Below are 17,707 nucleotides of genomic sequence, written 5' to 3' on the forward strand. Positions count from 1 at the left end.
TCCTTTTCCCCAGACTGAACATCCCCAGCTCCTTCAGTCTCTCCTCATAGAGCACATTCTCCAAGCCCTAAACAAGCCTTGTAGCCCTTCTTTGGACCTGCTCCAGAACCTCAATGTCCTTCTGTACTGAGGTGCCCAAAACTGAACACAGTACTTGAGGTGAGGCCTCACCAGAGCCGAGTACAGGGGCAGGATGACTTCCCTAGTCCTGCTCACCACACCATTCCTGATACAAGCCAGGATGCCACTGGCCTTCTTGGCCACCTGGACACCCTCTTGGCTCATATTCAGCCAACTGTCCATCAGTACACCAAGGTCTCTCTCCATCAGGCAGCTTTCCAGCTACTCTTCCCAAATCCTGTAGGGTTGGCTGAGCTTCTCGTTGTGACCAAAATGCAAGACACTTGGCCCTATTGAAACCAATACAATTTACCTTAGTCCATCAATCCGGTCTATCCAGGTCCCTCTATAGTGCCTTTCTACCCTCTGGCAGATCAACACTCCCTCTCAGCTTGGTGTCATCTGCAAACTTACTGAGAGTGCACTCAATATTCTCATCAAGATCATTAATAAACATGTTAAATAGAAGCGACTCCAGGACCAAGCCCTGGGGTACACCACTCATGACCACCTGCCACCTGGATTTAACTCAAGTGACCACAACTCTTTGGGCATGGCCATCCAGCCACTGTTTCTGGCAACAGAAAAAAAAACGGATATTTATAATGTACAAATGTGTAACATTTAGCTTTTATAAAATAGATGCTGATGCCTGAGAGATTTCTAAAACATTAAAGAACTCCACTTTTGTATGTATCTTAATAATAGGATCTCATTACAATAATAATAGCCTTTTTATTACTCTTTCTTTATGACTGCTCTACAATTCAGAACACTTTTCTGAAAAATCTATCTATAGAGCATTTAAGAAAATACTTGAGAACACAGAATATTAAAGTTGCTATGTATTTAGGCAGGGCTAATTTATTTCTTTCACACAAAAGACAGGAAATTGAAGAAGAATTAAGAAATACAGTCAGAATTCTTCAGTATGGAAATAAAAATTCCCACATTTTCTGTGTAAGGCCAAGCAAACTTTCATTGCCTAAGAAAGTAAAGAACTAATCAGAAACTAGATTTTTTAGTTTTTCACATACATTTACTTCAATAACTGGATGACTTCAAGAAGATGCAGAAATCCCACACTGAAATATATGGTATCACATTCTCTGTCAAACAGTCTTGTAAAATGTAATAATTCACTTCTGAATTCAAATGATTTTTTCAAATATGATTTTTCAGGTAAGCAAGGCCAGTAAGTATATTACTGGCCATATTTATAATGTAAGCTTGCCCCCTCATTTTTGTGTCCTTAAAATTTTGAGTTTTGTCTGCATAATTTACCTCAATTGGTCCACATGTAAAACATGATTTAAAGCTATCTTTTTAGAAACTGACTTATGAATAAGAGTTTCCTGTTGATAGCTCACCTTATAGGGCCACCTCTCAACAAAACTATGATTTTATTTGCTATTATGCTAAAGAAGAAAAGAAATAAGAAGAAAATAGTTTCATGATTATGACCTTGCTTTCTTAAATCAAACAGTAGCCCTTGAAAATATGCCAGTTGCCTTAGATGACCAAGTCAGGCTTGCAGTTAGCCTAACCTCAGTATTCGAGGTATTTCCTACAATAAGCATAAGCAAGTACAAATGCACACTACAGTACAACAGAGACTGCATATTTTTAGCTTAGGTAAAAATTGAATTTTTTAGTTTGCCAAAATCATTATTAGCCTTCAACACAGCACACGAAATGTGCTTAACATTTTTCTCTTCTTTTGGGTGCACAGTGAATATTTCTGTGTAAAAAATGTCAAATAAAAGGGTTTGTAAACACGCTTTATTTTATTTCCTACCTGAAGAATGTAGCCTCGAACATAGTCTCGAAGTGTCCATCCTAAGCCATGTAGAATATGCAACACCTCCTCTTGCTTCAGTACACTGAAGAGTCGGTCAAGTAGTATCTTCAGTCTAACTGGAACAGCCTGGGTACCATAAAGCATCAGGCTGCTGATGTCAAACACAACGTTGGACTGCACGATCTCCACTTGGGTTGGGTGGTAGAGGTGCTGAGTACTAAGCTTGTCCAAGGCTGAAAGAAAAGGGATTAAGTATAAGGGAAGAGATAATAGGAAAGCAAGAAAATAATTCCAAAGAATCATGTAATCACATCAGATAAAGTAGATGTGCTTATTTTCTATAGAAAGATTCACCTGGGTGATCCTTTACCACAAATACACTCCAAAACAGTCCCATTTTCCAAGGGGCGTTAATTAACTTTTAACCACAGAGCAGAATGGTGTTCACATGAGTCTCAGAGAGAACTGCAGAATCATGAAATGGTCTGGGTTGAAAAGGACTATAGTGATCGTCCAGTTTCAGCCCCCCTGCTACGTGCAGGGTCACGAACCACCACACTAAGCTGCCCAGAGCCACATCCAGCCTGGCCTTGCCCCTCTAGGGACGGGGCATCCACAATCATACTCCTCAGTTTAAAAAAAATATATGAAAAATTAATAATTAACTGAAGACCAACATTGGAACTGCACAGAATTGACTGGGACCATAAAAGATTTCAGACTTATCTTCCGGAGTCGAAAAGAAAACAGGCGTCTTAAATGTGTTAAAAACTTAGACCTATGTGTTACCATGAATTCACTGCTACTTCATTCAGCTACTAAGTAGCACACATTGGTTTGTTTTATTATTTGGTGCAAATTTCATATTATTCACTGCAACATGACTAATTTTGAGATGAGGGGAGAGGAGGTTTGTAGGATGCAGGTAATTCTTAACCCCTTATGAAGTAAAACATTATGAAATTGTAAATGGCATTACATGCTATATTTTGTATCTGTTTACATTTAATTTCCTTTTCTATTTTACGGAGCATGTTGCAGCACCTACGCTTCTGACTGCTTTTTTTTTTTTTTTTTAATTTTTTTTTTCTGAGTATTTAAAATAACCGAATAGGGACTTCTTCTCATGTACTTTGGTTTCTTTTTGGCTTTTGGTCACTGGAGAGTTCATGTACTCTTGATAAATTGCTTTCTTACATCCAGAGCGCAAAGGCCCTTATCATTTACTCGCTGGCTTCATTCAACACATTTACTCCAAGGAATACTTTGTCAAAGAGTTCTGGTTTCCTTATACTTCATTTCTTGCAACTGATTTGTCTGATCTTTCCTTTTCTAGTGGTTAAGTCAACTTTGAATAAATAGCTTTAAATATTAATTTAACTTTCAAAAAAGATAAGGAATTGGCAAGCCTAGGGACTGCAGTCCTCCATCTCTCTACGGGACATTTATACTGCAGAATGTGAAGGATGGAATTATTCTTCCAAAAGGACTTCTTTCCAAAACACTTCTGCTATATGGGCTTCATGATTTGGAAATGATTTATTTACAAGTTCTAATAAGTGGGATTTGATTGAAGCATAAACAGGAAAAATACTTTCTTAGGTTTTCTTTTACCTGTTTTTTTACTTTTTTTTTTTTGGTAACATGGTTATTTTGACACAACCATAACAAATGTGTTTTCAAACTACTCAGTTAGAAAAATCTAGAAAATTAATTTATTTGCCATGTAGATAGATATGCTTATATGCAGGTGTGTATGTAAAAGTATTTGACTAAGTTTATTTCCTTTCATCATATGCCTACGGTGAGAAAAAGCAAGTTCTTTCACCTAAAGAAGAAAAGCGGCTTGCTTAAATTTTTTAAGATGACAATTCTAGATTGGCCCTTGTCAGAGTGTTGGCAAAATGTCTGGATCTAAAGACTACTGACTGGATCATAAAGCTAATAGCTAGAATGAGGTCACAAAACTCTGTGGACAATTACCCGCAGCATGTAATGAGACCACTCTGAGAATAATGGCCTAAAAAAGATCAAGATGCAATAGAAGTGAAGAAATAATAAAAAAGGTCCTTCCAAATGACTGTGCGTACTGGTTGAACAACAGACAGAAATTTTTACAAGATGTCCTGTACTACTCCATTTATCAAAAACATCTGTTTTCAAGTAATACTATCTATAGACATCTGATTCTCAAAAGGCGTACACACGAAAAATAAGAACTAGTCATGTGTTGGATTAACATTCCAAGTGACAGTGAAATGATCTCCAATTTTGATTTGTGGCTTTATTCTGCACATTATGTAAAAACAAATAAAAGCAGTGCACTTCATTCTTTTAAAGGACAAGTCAGGGTATGTACTGAAGTGTATAATTTACAATACAACAAAGCATAGATTGGGTGTGAACCAGAACACTTGCAAAATAAAGGCAGACCCCACGCTACAGACAAAAAACAAAAAAAACCCAAAAACAAAAAACCTTGAAAACTTTTGCACCTGGCAGGAGAATGCAATTTTTCACAATGCTTTTTCTTTCTTCTTTTTCTTTTATTTTTAGTTTAAGAGATTGCTAAGGAAACAGTTGAGGTTTTATTCTGCAGTAATCCTGATTTCTTCTGCAGTATAATTATCAAAGTAATGACACCATTTTAGGAGGATTCAAGAGGACACTAGCTCGTTTAGATTAGAAACTGAAAAAAAAAAAAAGAAAAAAGAAAAAAGAGGACCTGCATTTCATTGCTCTTTCTGTAAGGACAAGAGTATTAACTTTAACTTTCTTGACAAATCTGAGAGTAGATAGTTGAATTCTGCTGTCCTGAATTATCCATTTAATTTCATATAAGGTATAGGTATATACCTTATATTTTTTATATTCCTCACCATTTTCTGTTCTAAATTATTGGTTTGATTCCTATATGCTAATGAACAGTGCTGTGTTTCACAGGTGAATACATTCAACATTATCTACAGCACTGTATGATTTCATAAGTGCTTAGGAGACTTCAAGATGAAACATGCTATATAAAAGAATGAGCTTTATCATACCTGAAAAATGACATAAACAGATATGTCCTTATTAAGAAGATATCACTGCCTGAGCATCATAAACCACACATTGTAAGTCCCTTCCTGGTGCAGCATGAGCTATTACTCATGTTTAGATTTTTAGTGTGCTTAAAATTTCACCCAGAAAGGTCTGAACATGTTCATGACTTTTCAGTGCAACCTATACAGCCTTCAGAAACTGACTACGATCGGTTCAGCAAAGTGCTTCAACTAAGGCAGCTGCCTTTCAACAGCCCAATTCTTAGACTAACAGTCGGATAGTTACTATATTAGAGTGAGCAGAAAGGTGTACACCAGCACAGGAAGAAAGGAAAAATCTTTTAATTCTGAGGGGAGCAGCCCTTGTGTTTTACCGCAGCAACTTTCAGTGAAGATAAACTACAAGTACTTATTTCAGAAATTTTAACTACTGAAAGGGGGACAAAAAAGGCTAATAAAGAAATGGATACAGAAGACTGCCTTCAAAATCCAAAAATTACTGTGTTATTAGTGTAGGAATTAGAAATCTTTATTTCCTACCTTTCTCACCTAATTCTGAAGTATTTAAGATGCCCCATAACCCTTCTATGATCTGTATTAATCACATGTTTTAGAAGATACTTGTCTATTTAGGATTTGGTTCAGAATTTTCCTCAGCCTCTTGCCATTCCCAGGTGAAAACTCTTCTTTCTGCATTCAAGTATTAAAATCCTACTGTGATTTCACTGTTGCAGACAGCAATTTTAAGAAGCCACAGAAGACCCAGCGAGATGTTCCTTGGTGCTACATCCTTCTGCATGAACACATTTACATATTATTTTACATGTGCACAATCTTCAGGCTTTCTATCTGTTGCCAAAGTAACAAGGGTAGACACTACCTGTATCTTGGTCTTAGTGCACTACTATTGCTAATCCTATTTTTGTGAACAGTACACAGCCAAATAACCCTAATATCTAGAAGGAGTGCATATTCCTGTCTGCAGGGTTTCAATGAGCTTCAGTTTGTTATTGTTGGAGATTTCTACATGGGCACTCATGGTAGCTGAAATGAAAAGTATCATGTTTGCAGAGTGCAAAGTCCTGGTAGCAAAAGGCCAATCTAATCCAATTACAAGTTCAGCTTGCCTGCAATTCCCTTTTCAGAAAGAAATAGTTAAAGAATCGTAGAATGTTTGGGTTGTATAAAGGAACAGAGGATACTGAGAACCACAAAACACTTCACAGGAGTACTGTCTCAATTATTTTAAGCACCTGAGTTAGCTACCTGACTTAAACAAAAATTTAACCTGTAATAAAACCAGGAGGGGGGATTTTCTTTACCACCTATATTTTACTGGAGTTTTGGGATGCTGTGCAATTTAAAGGACATGAAAGTGAAAAAAGATAAAGTAAGACTAAAGCACTTACAGAAAATAAAGACAAAATCTTTAGTTTTATAAACACTACGACCAGTTCATAGGCTCTGCTATGCAAACTGACCTAGGACCCTGTCTTTCAACAAGGTAATCCAAATTAAAAGCCAGTTTTGTTAAGTAAAAGAAATATAAGTAGACACTAACTAATTTTGCACTTCAAAGCTCTCACACTGTTTTTTGAGTATGTAAAGCAAAAGCATCATCTTTTGCCTTCACTGAGTATAAAAGAGTTTTAAATACTACTTTTGATGCAGCTGGAGTTGTTAATGCATATTCATCTTTCTATTTTTGTTAGATAAATATTTAGGTTTTCTGGGGAGGGATGAAAAGGTGTACTGAAAATCCTTATTCTCAGCTGATCTGCCTGGCTGTGTACCTCAGAACATCACAGAAGAGTGTCAGTATGTTACAATGTACTGGTGACCATTATTAATCTTACAACATTTCAGCTCCAAATTTGGCTTAATCAGTTTTCTCGCTCTTGATTTTGTTGCATGTTCTCTAGTTTATAAAGAAGGGACACAGTCTGAATGCATACACATGCATTTAATTTTAATTTTAATACGTAATTTTAAAAACACCATCATATTTCCATATTACTAGGGTTCAAGGGTCAATAGGAAGATAAAAAAGACATTTTCTGTAGTCTGTGTCCAAGCAACAACCAAGCATTTCCTAGACATTTTTAATCTGAATAAGTGGGCTGCTTTCTTCAGCAACAGAAATTGAAATTGGTACAGATTAAATATACAATACCAACACACAAAAAGAAAAATCATAGTATTATAGCAGCAATATGGCATACGGAATACAGTAAAATAGATATTGTACATTTAATGGCATTGCAGAGCCATGTAGTTTGCAGTTGGTTTTACTGGTGAACACATACAGCTTTACATTTTTCAGAGTTCAGATTTTCTTCTTTTCATGCTACAGAGAAAAAAATAGCAAATCCTTTCAGGAAAAGAGAGTAGCCTATGATCAACCAAATGCTGAAGGGACACTACTGCAGTGCTTATAGGTGGTCTAGGTTAGCCTCCCTTAGGATGTATACTTAATACCACCTGCCACATGGTGTATTCCATTATATTTTATAGGTTAAAAAAAAAAAAAAAGTTCCTCAGAAATGTGCTTAGAAGATGACCAAAGTAAAAAAAAACTTCCCAGTATCCACTGAAAGATGGCTGAAAGATTTTTACTGTGTAGGAAATTATCCCATTCATCCCTTAGCACAAGCAGAGAGTGGGGATACACTAACATTTATAGGGAGGATGAACATCCTGTTCTGTCTGAGCGTAAGCACCAGCTAACATGGCATCCATTGGTGATTCCATTTTACTCTATCTTCATTCCTTTAACAATTTTATCCACTTTGAAGATGAAAATTCACTAAGTTTCAAGAGATGACGGAAGGTGAGGAAATAGCATATATTCTCATTCACAGGCAACAACATTTCTTTCTACCTTTTACTGTATTTAAAAGCTAAAAATGGAAAGCATTTGGTAAATGCATTTAGTCTCAGACAGGAACACATATGTGATCTCCTAATTTACAGCTTGCATGTACAGATGTTCACACTTAATAAAAAGATACTTAATTGCATTTTAAAATTAAACATGTGTTGATAATAGGTATTTCAAACCCAAACAACACAGCAACTGAACTGATAAATGTCTTCATGCCTCACCACGTCTTATGCTCTAACAACATTTTTATAACAGATCAAAAAAACAAAAACCCAGCACTTCAGTTGCATGTACACAAAATAAATGTTATTAAAAAAGGTTTGAATGAAATCTTTCATTAATTTTTCTGCCTATGATCTGATTCCAAGTTGAAACACTTAGATTGCTACTCAGTTTATGTAGCCAAAAGCAGAACCACAGTTTGTTCACAGACATTGCTTGCCGTCTGCAATTTTTTTTTTATCCCTTTGCAAAACTTTGAACCCCATCCAGCTTTGACACACTGCCTCTTCAGTTAATAACTATCAAGTTTCCCCTTGTCTCCTGTCTACTTTTCTTTGAGGCAATTGCGCACTCAGCACCCCGAGATAATAACACACATCTATAAGATAAAAGCAATGGCATTAATGTAATTGTCTGCCTTTCTCTCTTTAGCCTAATCTTTTTTTCCCTTCAGTTTTGACTGCCTCTGTGACACCTGTTTTTGTCTCCTCTGATCCTACGACAGGTTTTCCGCTGACAAGGTTTTTGCCTGACAGAGATTCTGCCAGACAAGAACATAATAAAATATGAAGAACTGCTTGTCAGAGTTCCTGCCAATGCTCACATGAAATAGGAGAAAAAAAAAACCTGATTTTTTTTTTTTTTAAAGGGGCCTGTTCTGGTCGCTTTTGTCATGTAGGGAAAACAGCCTCCCTGGCCAACTCCTGCAAGTCAAACAGGTGTTTTCTTTTATTTTTTCTTCCTATATAAAAACAAAAACAATAACAACAACAAAAAATAAAAACAACAACAAAAAACCACCCCACAACAATTCCTCCCAACTTCTTCCTGCAAAATGAAAGTTAGATCTAACTCCGTGTAGTTGCATCTATATTGGAAAAACATTTTAAAATCAGAATTGACCCTCAAATAAATAAGGTAGCAGTCTCCTCCTTGTTGATAGCTAATGTGTACTAACATGTTCAAAGGAACAAGCAATAAGGATCTTCATTCTGAGTTCCGAGAAAAACATCTGGGCTACTAGACACTACCTGATAGGTCACACTGCATAAGTGAAGACACCTGACTATGATAAGGAAGATGAGATACAGCCTCTTCTCTTCTGCAGTCCCCTGTCAGAGTGCACATTTCTGCGTGTGTGAAGGAAGACTTCACAACTGATGATTACCCTGACACAGATGATTACTGGAGGGTCCCAGCATACAGCTGCTCTTTTGTGTGTCAGTATCATCCATCGTCCCTGCTAGAGACAGTAACTCTGACCTTCACTGTGCTGGCCATACTCTCCAGACATCACACTGTAATCGCACTCCATGGGTCCAAAACCCCTCCTTACTGTGGGTAAGCAAGGCTGTGACCTTCATTCCCTAACTAAGCTACACCTTAGATGTGTGTTCTGGATGACCTTCATGTTCTGGTCTCCAACGCTGCCTCTGACTTCACCTTCTTGTTCATGACTGGAGTTTGGATGAACCCTGACTTTTTCCCTCAACCATATCTCAGGCTTGGATATACTCTACTAGCAGTTCCTGGCTTTACATACTATGATCAGACTCTGGGCACTGGGTCCACTGATACAGGCACAATCATTGTTGCAGTTTTCTGGGCTCCCAATTTAGATCCCCTTGCTGGACAGCCCAACTCTTGATGTTCCTTGAAACATAGACTGACAGTGTACTACTATTACCTTGGCTATCCTTTACATTTGCTCTTTCCTATCTCTTAGTCTTGAAACTCCAATGCTTCCTTCCTATCAGCCATTAACACCTTCATAACGATCTCTGCTTAATAATGGTGGAATTGGGGCCAACGTGTATTTTAACTGGACTGACACCACCTGGTTGACACACTGCATACAGTGTTGACAGCAACACATTTGGTGTCCTGGATTGGTGGTCTGGAATTGGAGGATTTCCATCTTAATACAAATGCACCCCAACTTACATTGTCTTATTCACAAGCTTATAGAAAAGTATATGTTTGAAGGGATTTATGGAGGTTGCCTGGTATTGAAAGGAAAATCTTAAATTAGCTTATCTAGGGCTCTGACAGCTTGAATGACCTACATGTACAGTGAGAGATATTCCACCACTTCTCCAGGCTGAAGATATTCACATCCTCGGAATACAGGTTCATACAGCTAGTTCTACCACTGATAACACCAATCTTACCCGTCACCATAGCCCCTCAATGAAATAAGACATTTGTGAGGAACGGCAATAAAATTCAAGTACTGCGATCATTTCACAAATCTCCTGTTAATACAATTCAGAAAATTTGATTGTAACAATTAGGCCACAATAAGAGAGATCTTTGGAACTCATATTATACATTTCTTATATGACCTTTTCTAAAACCAAGAAAGAAATGGAATAGTAAAGTAATACTATTGTCCGCTAAATTAATCTGGGGCAAGTTTCCTTATAAAGGTGCTATAGACAAATTTCTTCCTAGGAAGTAAAAGAAAAAAAGTTTATTCCCACTGAGTTTCACATTTGCACAACAAAAATCTGGGGTAAAGTTACCAATGGAATTACCATTACATAGTAGCATCTGAAAGCAGTATGAATTTTTTATTCTTGCAGTCAGATCCCATTTTAACCTTGTGAAGCTATGTGAAATGGAATAGTAAGGCTTGTTTCACTTAGAACTCTTCCAATTTGTGTTCTGCTTAACCTAGTGAACTCTAGTTAATTAAGATGTTCCTATAAACAATTAAGCTTCTTGTAGGATCGTTAAGAAGATATAAAAATTTATGATGTAATAAAGTGTAATAAAATGATATAGTGGTTAGCACATCACTGCAGTTCATATGCAGTAGCACAGGTGTTAAAAGAGGCAAGTATGCAGGTGCCATCACCTAAATATGCTAGAGACTTGTGGATGCATGTCATAGAAACAATGTCACCATTGCTGCCCCAGAAATCTGCTGGTGATTGTACCCTCAGGTCGCATAGGATTTATGCTGCTCATGTGGAAATCAAGTAGCCAGCTCCAGACACTTCTTTCTTCCTATACTGATGCTATGCTATGTAGTGAACATCCCATCATGACATTTAATGGGACAAGATCAAATGTTTCACTGACTGTTTTCCCAAGAAGCTGTCTCTGCTATTTATGGAATCTACAGGATTTCAAGTGCTGATAAAAATCACTCCTTCTTTTGCCTTTGCTCTACTTTGCATATAACAAGTCTATTTTTTTCCTTAGCAGATACCTACTTAGGAAGAGAGGACAAGATATCCAAGACATTTCCTAGCATTTTATCCCATGTTATTTGGTTTAAAAAAAAAAGAAAAAAAGAAATGAAGCCTTCCCTGTGAAAAGTCATTTCAGGTAATCATGGGCACTGAACGATAGTATCTTGCTCTTCTGTGATACCCTCAGTCTACATTTCTTTGGGCATTTTAAAGCTAGTCTAGGTAGATAAAAGCTATTAAAGCGGCCTTGTATGTACTTCAGAGACAGGAAAATTGAGGTACTGGTAGCAAGAGTTCCAAAAAATAAGTCAACAATGGCAATGGATAAAGAAGACTTAAATAATAAAGACTATGTTCTCAGTTTATGTAACGAAAACCAGAATTGGCAAGGACAGAGAAAAAATATATCTGTAATGATCAGATATCTGATTTCATTCTCAAAATACCATTCTCTTCTGCAAAGAAGTTATTCTTGCCCAAAACGCTGAGTCTATCTGAATTACTTAGCACATGCATGAAATAAACATTATCCCCCACAAAAGAGAACAAAAGCAGAAATATTGACAATTCTTTTTTAACTATTACAGAGTATTTTTCTTTTTATAGTCACTTTTTTTGTAAAGTATACCTGCAGCAAGGTGGCAAGCACAGGTATGCAGTGCAAAAGGGCAGGATGCCCTCCAGGATGCCCGGGGATTCCCAGCCATAGAATTCAGCCTTTGTACAAAAAGTCTTTCTACAGGTATATGCATTGTGTGTGGATATGCGGACATGGAATACAGCATTGTGGTATTCCAGAAAGGGACTGAGAAAAGCTACCTTCAAAACAGTTACCAACACAAAGCAATCTGACTGTTGCAGTGTTGGTTGAAAATAAGAGTTCCCAATGTGCATCTGATGGCTTTCATCCCAGTTCCAAAAGACTACAAATATCACTAGTGACTTAAAAAAAATTCATAAAATATAATGGTCACAGTGAGAAAGGATTTCACTTTGGGACGTGAATATGGTAGAGTCTAGCAAAAAAGAACACTGTGCTTCAGAATGGGTCGATTCTGCTTAGGGCTTACCAAATTCTCCGGCAGTCCTTAGTTGACAGCCTAAGGTCTGTCTGGGGCTAACGTCATCAAACACTGTCCAAGAGATATTAGCATTTTCAAACCCAGGACCACATACCAGAAGATTCATGGGAGGAAGATCTAATCTCCTCCTGAGAGATTAAAGAATCAAGATTTCCTGAGGGTGGCAGGGAAGAAGAGAAAAAAGATTTTAATCTGAATGGACTCTGAAAGAAATCCAAGGAGATGTGTGTCAACATACGTGTTTTAGGGACTGTGGTTTTCTCCCAAGGAAAGCCCTCCTCAGCACCTGAGGATGCTGAATTTGCACAATGAATAAACCCTTAACAATATAGATAAGTAAGCATACATTGAATGAAAAAATGGAAAAGAAAGCCTTTTTATTTTTTTTTTTTGGAATAACTATTTCCTTTCTGTTACTTATGTCTAATAAATCTTTGAAATAACGCATTTTTTCTTTGATGCCCTAATGCCTGGTTACTTTCCCTTGTTTTTACCTCAGCTTGTCTTGCATTAAGAGTCATCTCAGAGTAACTGAAAGACAACCCTACACTATATCATTCTTACCAATGTAGCAGATTTTAAAACCAGATTTGTGGATCCCAGTGCCCCCAAGATAATAGAGAGCATCTTCTCTGAGCTTCATTGACCACTTTGGGAATTGCTGCTGAATGGAAGGAAAAATGAAGGCACAAGCTGGAGGAGGGACTCAGAGAAAGTGTTTACCAGTAATGAATTAGGTAAGGTTCTTGGAATAAACTGAGTAATGAAATATACATCTCACTCTTCAGGGTCAGGAGGAAGTTAATACAGATGGGTCAAAAGGATTTTGTCAGTAAAGTACAAGAAAAGCCAGACAAGACTTAAAATAGTTTTGCTTATGAAGCCATGAAAAGCTAGCCTATCTTATTAATTAATTAAGATTAATTTATTTGCCAAAAATGTCTATGTAACACCCCCCAAAATTGAAACTCTATGTTTTCAGGTCATATTAAAGCATTTTATAGAATTAACTAAGCTGAAAACAAAGCAAAAAGTATGCTTGGTATGCTAAGGCTGTGACTCTTCCTAAAATATTATGGAACAATACAAAAATAACCCATCTATTTTAACCACTACATAATAATAACAGGATTATATTTCCCCTTCACTTTTTAGTGTTGATTCTCTACCCTTTTTCCAGTTTTTAAGAAAAGAGTAACATGGCCCTTCTGCCAGCTTCTAGAGACTCTAAGATGTATGACATATTCTGCTTTTGCTTTTTGTTTTGTTTTGTTAGAAGTGACCTTTGACTTTGCAAACCTGGATTTCTTTCACTTAGCAACTTTGAACAGTGACAAACACAGGAACCCTGCTGGTTTTTATTTCAACATAGAGCTCCTCTTCCTTTCTCTCTCATTCCCATGGAGCATACATTTAAAATCTAAACCGCTTTTCCAGTTCCAGTCCTTTCAGCTACTCAGACGCAATTTCTCACATTTCCACAGGATTTCTCTTTCTCTTTTCTTTATTTACTTGCTCCTGCCTTCCTTTCATTTTCTCTCACCTCACCTTTCCATTACACGGCAACTTTAGAATGTAGAATTCACCACTCTGCCATTAAGAAAGAAGCAGTTGCGGTCTCATCATACATTTGGGCTTACAACAGCACAGTCTCCATTTTCTGCTGGAGACCATTGTTTTGACTGTTAGTCTAATTTACAGCAAGTCAGCACATGCTTTATTCAAACGCTGGTAGCTGGAAAGTTCCTTCACAAGATGAAAGGCGTTGAGACTCTGACCATGAGCATTCACCAGGTGTCAGATTTGTAGATGGAAAAGGCTGATGGATTTGCCCTGTGCACTGAAATCTACTAGTCAATGCATATATTTTGAAACATAAAGGAACTTGAAGTTACTCAGAAAAAGGCCTGGTGAAGTCTCTGGCTGGAGATGGGGGCATATGCAGCTTACACTGTGAGGTATACCTCACAGAGGTACTATGGGCCGATAGGCATGGTGCAGAGGGAGAGACAGCAAAGATCAATAGCGAATTAAGAGCCAGATTGCTCAGAAGACAACAAAAACATTCACAGGATACTTCACTGTCCAGAATAGACTGAATGGTGTGAAATTCAGGTAGTCTGAGAATGCATATTGCAATAAAAACATTGAAAATCATGCTGTTGATGTGTGATTGAGCTTTGCCAGTGATTAGTCTGCGGGTAAGACAGAGAACGAGATTTTCACATTTTCTGACTCTCTTCAAAACAATACAACGCTGATTTTAGACAGTGTAATTATTATATTGTGTACTTTTGAAATCTCTGCAAAGTCTATGATACAGAAACTAAAAGAACTAGAACAAATGTTATAATAGCTTTAGGGCACTATGATGCATTCCACCTCAACATCCTTCAGTGGAACAAAACGGTTACAAAGAGTAGACACTATTTCCTATTGATACTGCACTGGGTCTTTTGATCAGCTGTACCAGGTAAAAAGTGTTTTTATTAGCAGTGCAGTCACTGTTATTCTGACATCAGTGACACACAAAACATAACGTAAAGCTAATGATGTCAACATCTTTAGACTGCAGACTTGCTTAATTTCTTTTATAGTAGACTAAGATACATTTAGAATGGAAAGTGGGTGGCAAGATTTGTTTTTCTCGTGGTTTCCAATATAATCTAAGAAAGTAGCTTTTTTGTGCCAAAACTAGTGAAGTGTCTTTACTACATTCATACAGAATAGCATACTACTTGTAAAACAACAAAAATATCGGGAGGCAAAAATATTCAAACAATCAAGAAAGTCTTGACAATTTTTTTTAGTCATCTTACTCCTACACTATTTAAAGGCCACAAAATAGCAATTGCTTGTCCTAAAATCAATTGTACTAAAAAAGAATTACTATTAACATTCTAATAAGATTTTAATTTTCACCATGTGGACTACTCCAAGCATATTAACCACTTAAAAAATTGCAGGAAAAAAGCATAAAATCATCTGTTTGCCTGCTTGAGGTCTAGAAAATGGTTTATCCAATTTAAACCATTCAGCTTTTCTTATAGAAAATAAATCTCCATTCAAGCTGACCATATGAAAGTGAGACTTCAGCTGGAAAAAAAAAAAAAATGAACAATCTATTTATATGAATCCCTTAAAACATCCAGAGATTCGCAGTAGAAATAATGTATTCCCTATTATTCACAGCAGTTCTTTAGAATGCTGTGATACTCTGCAGTTTTTAGCGTCAGCCTTAAAGACACTGGCAGTAGGATTAACACTATAGCAGAAGGGTGTGTGGTCAAAACTGTGCAAGATGAGCTATTGCCAACAGAATCATTTATCTTGCCACAAAAGAACTCCTCTGACGAATCTGTTCATATATTGACATCCTACACTGGCACCTCCAAACAGGAAAATACTTTACTTGCAGGGAACTTTTCCTTTCAAGAAGTGTGCAGCTCATTTCAGGTGAGTAAAGACAAACATAAGAAAGACATCAGAAATAGGAAAATATATATACAAAAATAACACAGGCCAGCAGCTGCAAGGTGCAATAATACTGCAGGGGCTTTATGCCCTTTCCTGCGCACTCCAAGAATTTGAACATTTCAAATGGCAGCTATTAATATGCATTAATTCAGCACAGATGTGTCAAGTAGAGCGTGAGAAGATTGCAGTTCTAAGCTATTTTTGATCTGTTTGGGTAATTATGATTCTAGGTTATCAGAACTGAATAAGCATGGTACTTCCTGTTGGAAACACCTATTCTTTGATAATTACATTCAGAGAAGCACTACATCATGTGTCAAGGATCTGAGTTGAAATTCATTAATAAAAATCAGAAGGAAACCCTTTAATTAAAGTAGTAGGAAATTCTATTTGCATTCAAGGAACATCTTCCGAAAGCGCAGTGTTAATGGTTTAAAGAAAATCACTTCTGAACAGCAGCCTGATTCAGTCGTTTTAAAACCCAGGTGATACAGTGCACTGAATTGTTCAGATTACTGAATGTTGTCCTCAGTGTTGCGGAAAACAGTTCAGATCAAAAACTGAAAGTGGATCCATCACAGTCTCCAGAAAGTAATTTAAATGCCTGTGATTTGAGAAGTATACGAAACATACATGTGACAAGTCTTGCTCTACCACAAAATGTAAATACTCTAGATGACTGTATACAAAGCATTAAGAAAAAATATAGCAGAGCATTCTTTGCGCAATACTGCAGTAAAACAAGCACTTTGCAATAATATATAACTGTATTAAGTCTTGTATTAGGAATGTTAAGTACTCAGTTATGGGAAAGGGTGGTGCATCACTGATTCTTACATTCACCTTCTGACATCCTGGACTTGAAAAGCAGAGCCCTGTGGTTATCTCAGATTACTCTCATACAATAATTTTTAATTCAACAACATAATAGAGGGGTGCTTATTAGAAAAATTTGAGCATCATCTTCTGAGATGTACTGGTTAAAAATAAAAACTGGGATACTTATGTGCGAGAATCCAAGTGCCAGACCCCCTTTTACTCAACAGGAGGACACGCTGGAAAATACCTAGGTAAGCCTTCCCTACCCATGGATGAGCAAAGCCTCAGTTGCTGATTCTGCACAAAATCTGAAGCATGCCTGAGCTCCAGAATTTTGTGAGGTTTAGAGGTCCTTCCAATAAATGTGAGCCTGGTTATACTGTGACTAAAGATTTCTTTCCAGTAATTAAGAGGAGTGAAAACAGGCAGTACCCTTGCAGAATTTAGTACATAGCAAATCTGTAACCAACTACCAGATTGGTGGTGTCAGGCTACCATTAGGCAGGCTGTACATACAACAACAAAGTGACACAGAACTGCTTTGTACCCACATTCCTGATTTGTTTTCCAGGTGTGTGAATCTTTTAAAAACTTCTCTGGCATTTGTTGCTGTTGAATTTGCTGAGCATACACATGCACTAATTCAGAAAGTTCAGGCAAAATATTCAAAATCATGTACTAAATAAGCAGAGATCAAGTGCATGTGAGGCATACTAGTCTTCCAATCCAGGTTTTATAACAATAAAATAAAATTTATTAAGTGTAACCCACTGAATATCTGGTAGAAGAGAAGAATGAAGACTGTTCTAGCTTACAGCCTGGACAATAAGAAAAAATCTCAAATTTCTTCCGCAAATATGTTTAATTTTTCTGTGCTGTCTCTTTTTTTTCTTTTTTGAACTCATCTTGTTTTTGTTTTTTTTATTGTTTGTTTTGTTTTGCTTTTCAATTAAACCATGTTAGGCGTTCTTCTTACTTTTCTCCTCATTTTGTCTGGCTTTGTTTCTTTCTCTTAAACATATCTTAATTCAGACTGTCAAGAAAACAACAAATACACA

At 36.9% G+C, this 17,707-nt stretch overlaps 1 protein-coding gene across 8 annotated transcripts in view; it reads right to left on the reverse strand.

Moving 5' to 3' along the window:
* BNC2 (basonuclin 2) overlaps nucleotides 1-17,707 on the reverse strand; it is a 362,491-nt gene that overhangs the window by 118,370 nt on the left and 226,414 nt on the right. For all 8 annotated transcript variants that reach the window (XM_048930707.1, XM_048930702.1, XM_048930705.1 and 5 more), the window contains one exon: nucleotides 1,919-2,154. In XM_048930707.1, coding sequence (XP_048786664.1) covers nucleotides 1,919-2,154 — 236 coding nt within the window. The remainder of the gene's footprint in view (nucleotides 1-1,918; nucleotides 2,155-17,707) is intronic.

This window comes from Lagopus muta, chromosome Z (assembly GCF_023343835.1).
Source record: "Lagopus muta isolate bLagMut1 chromosome Z, bLagMut1 primary, whole genome shotgun sequence".
Taxonomy (NCBI): Eukaryota; Metazoa; Chordata; class Aves; order Galliformes; family Phasianidae; genus Lagopus; species Lagopus muta.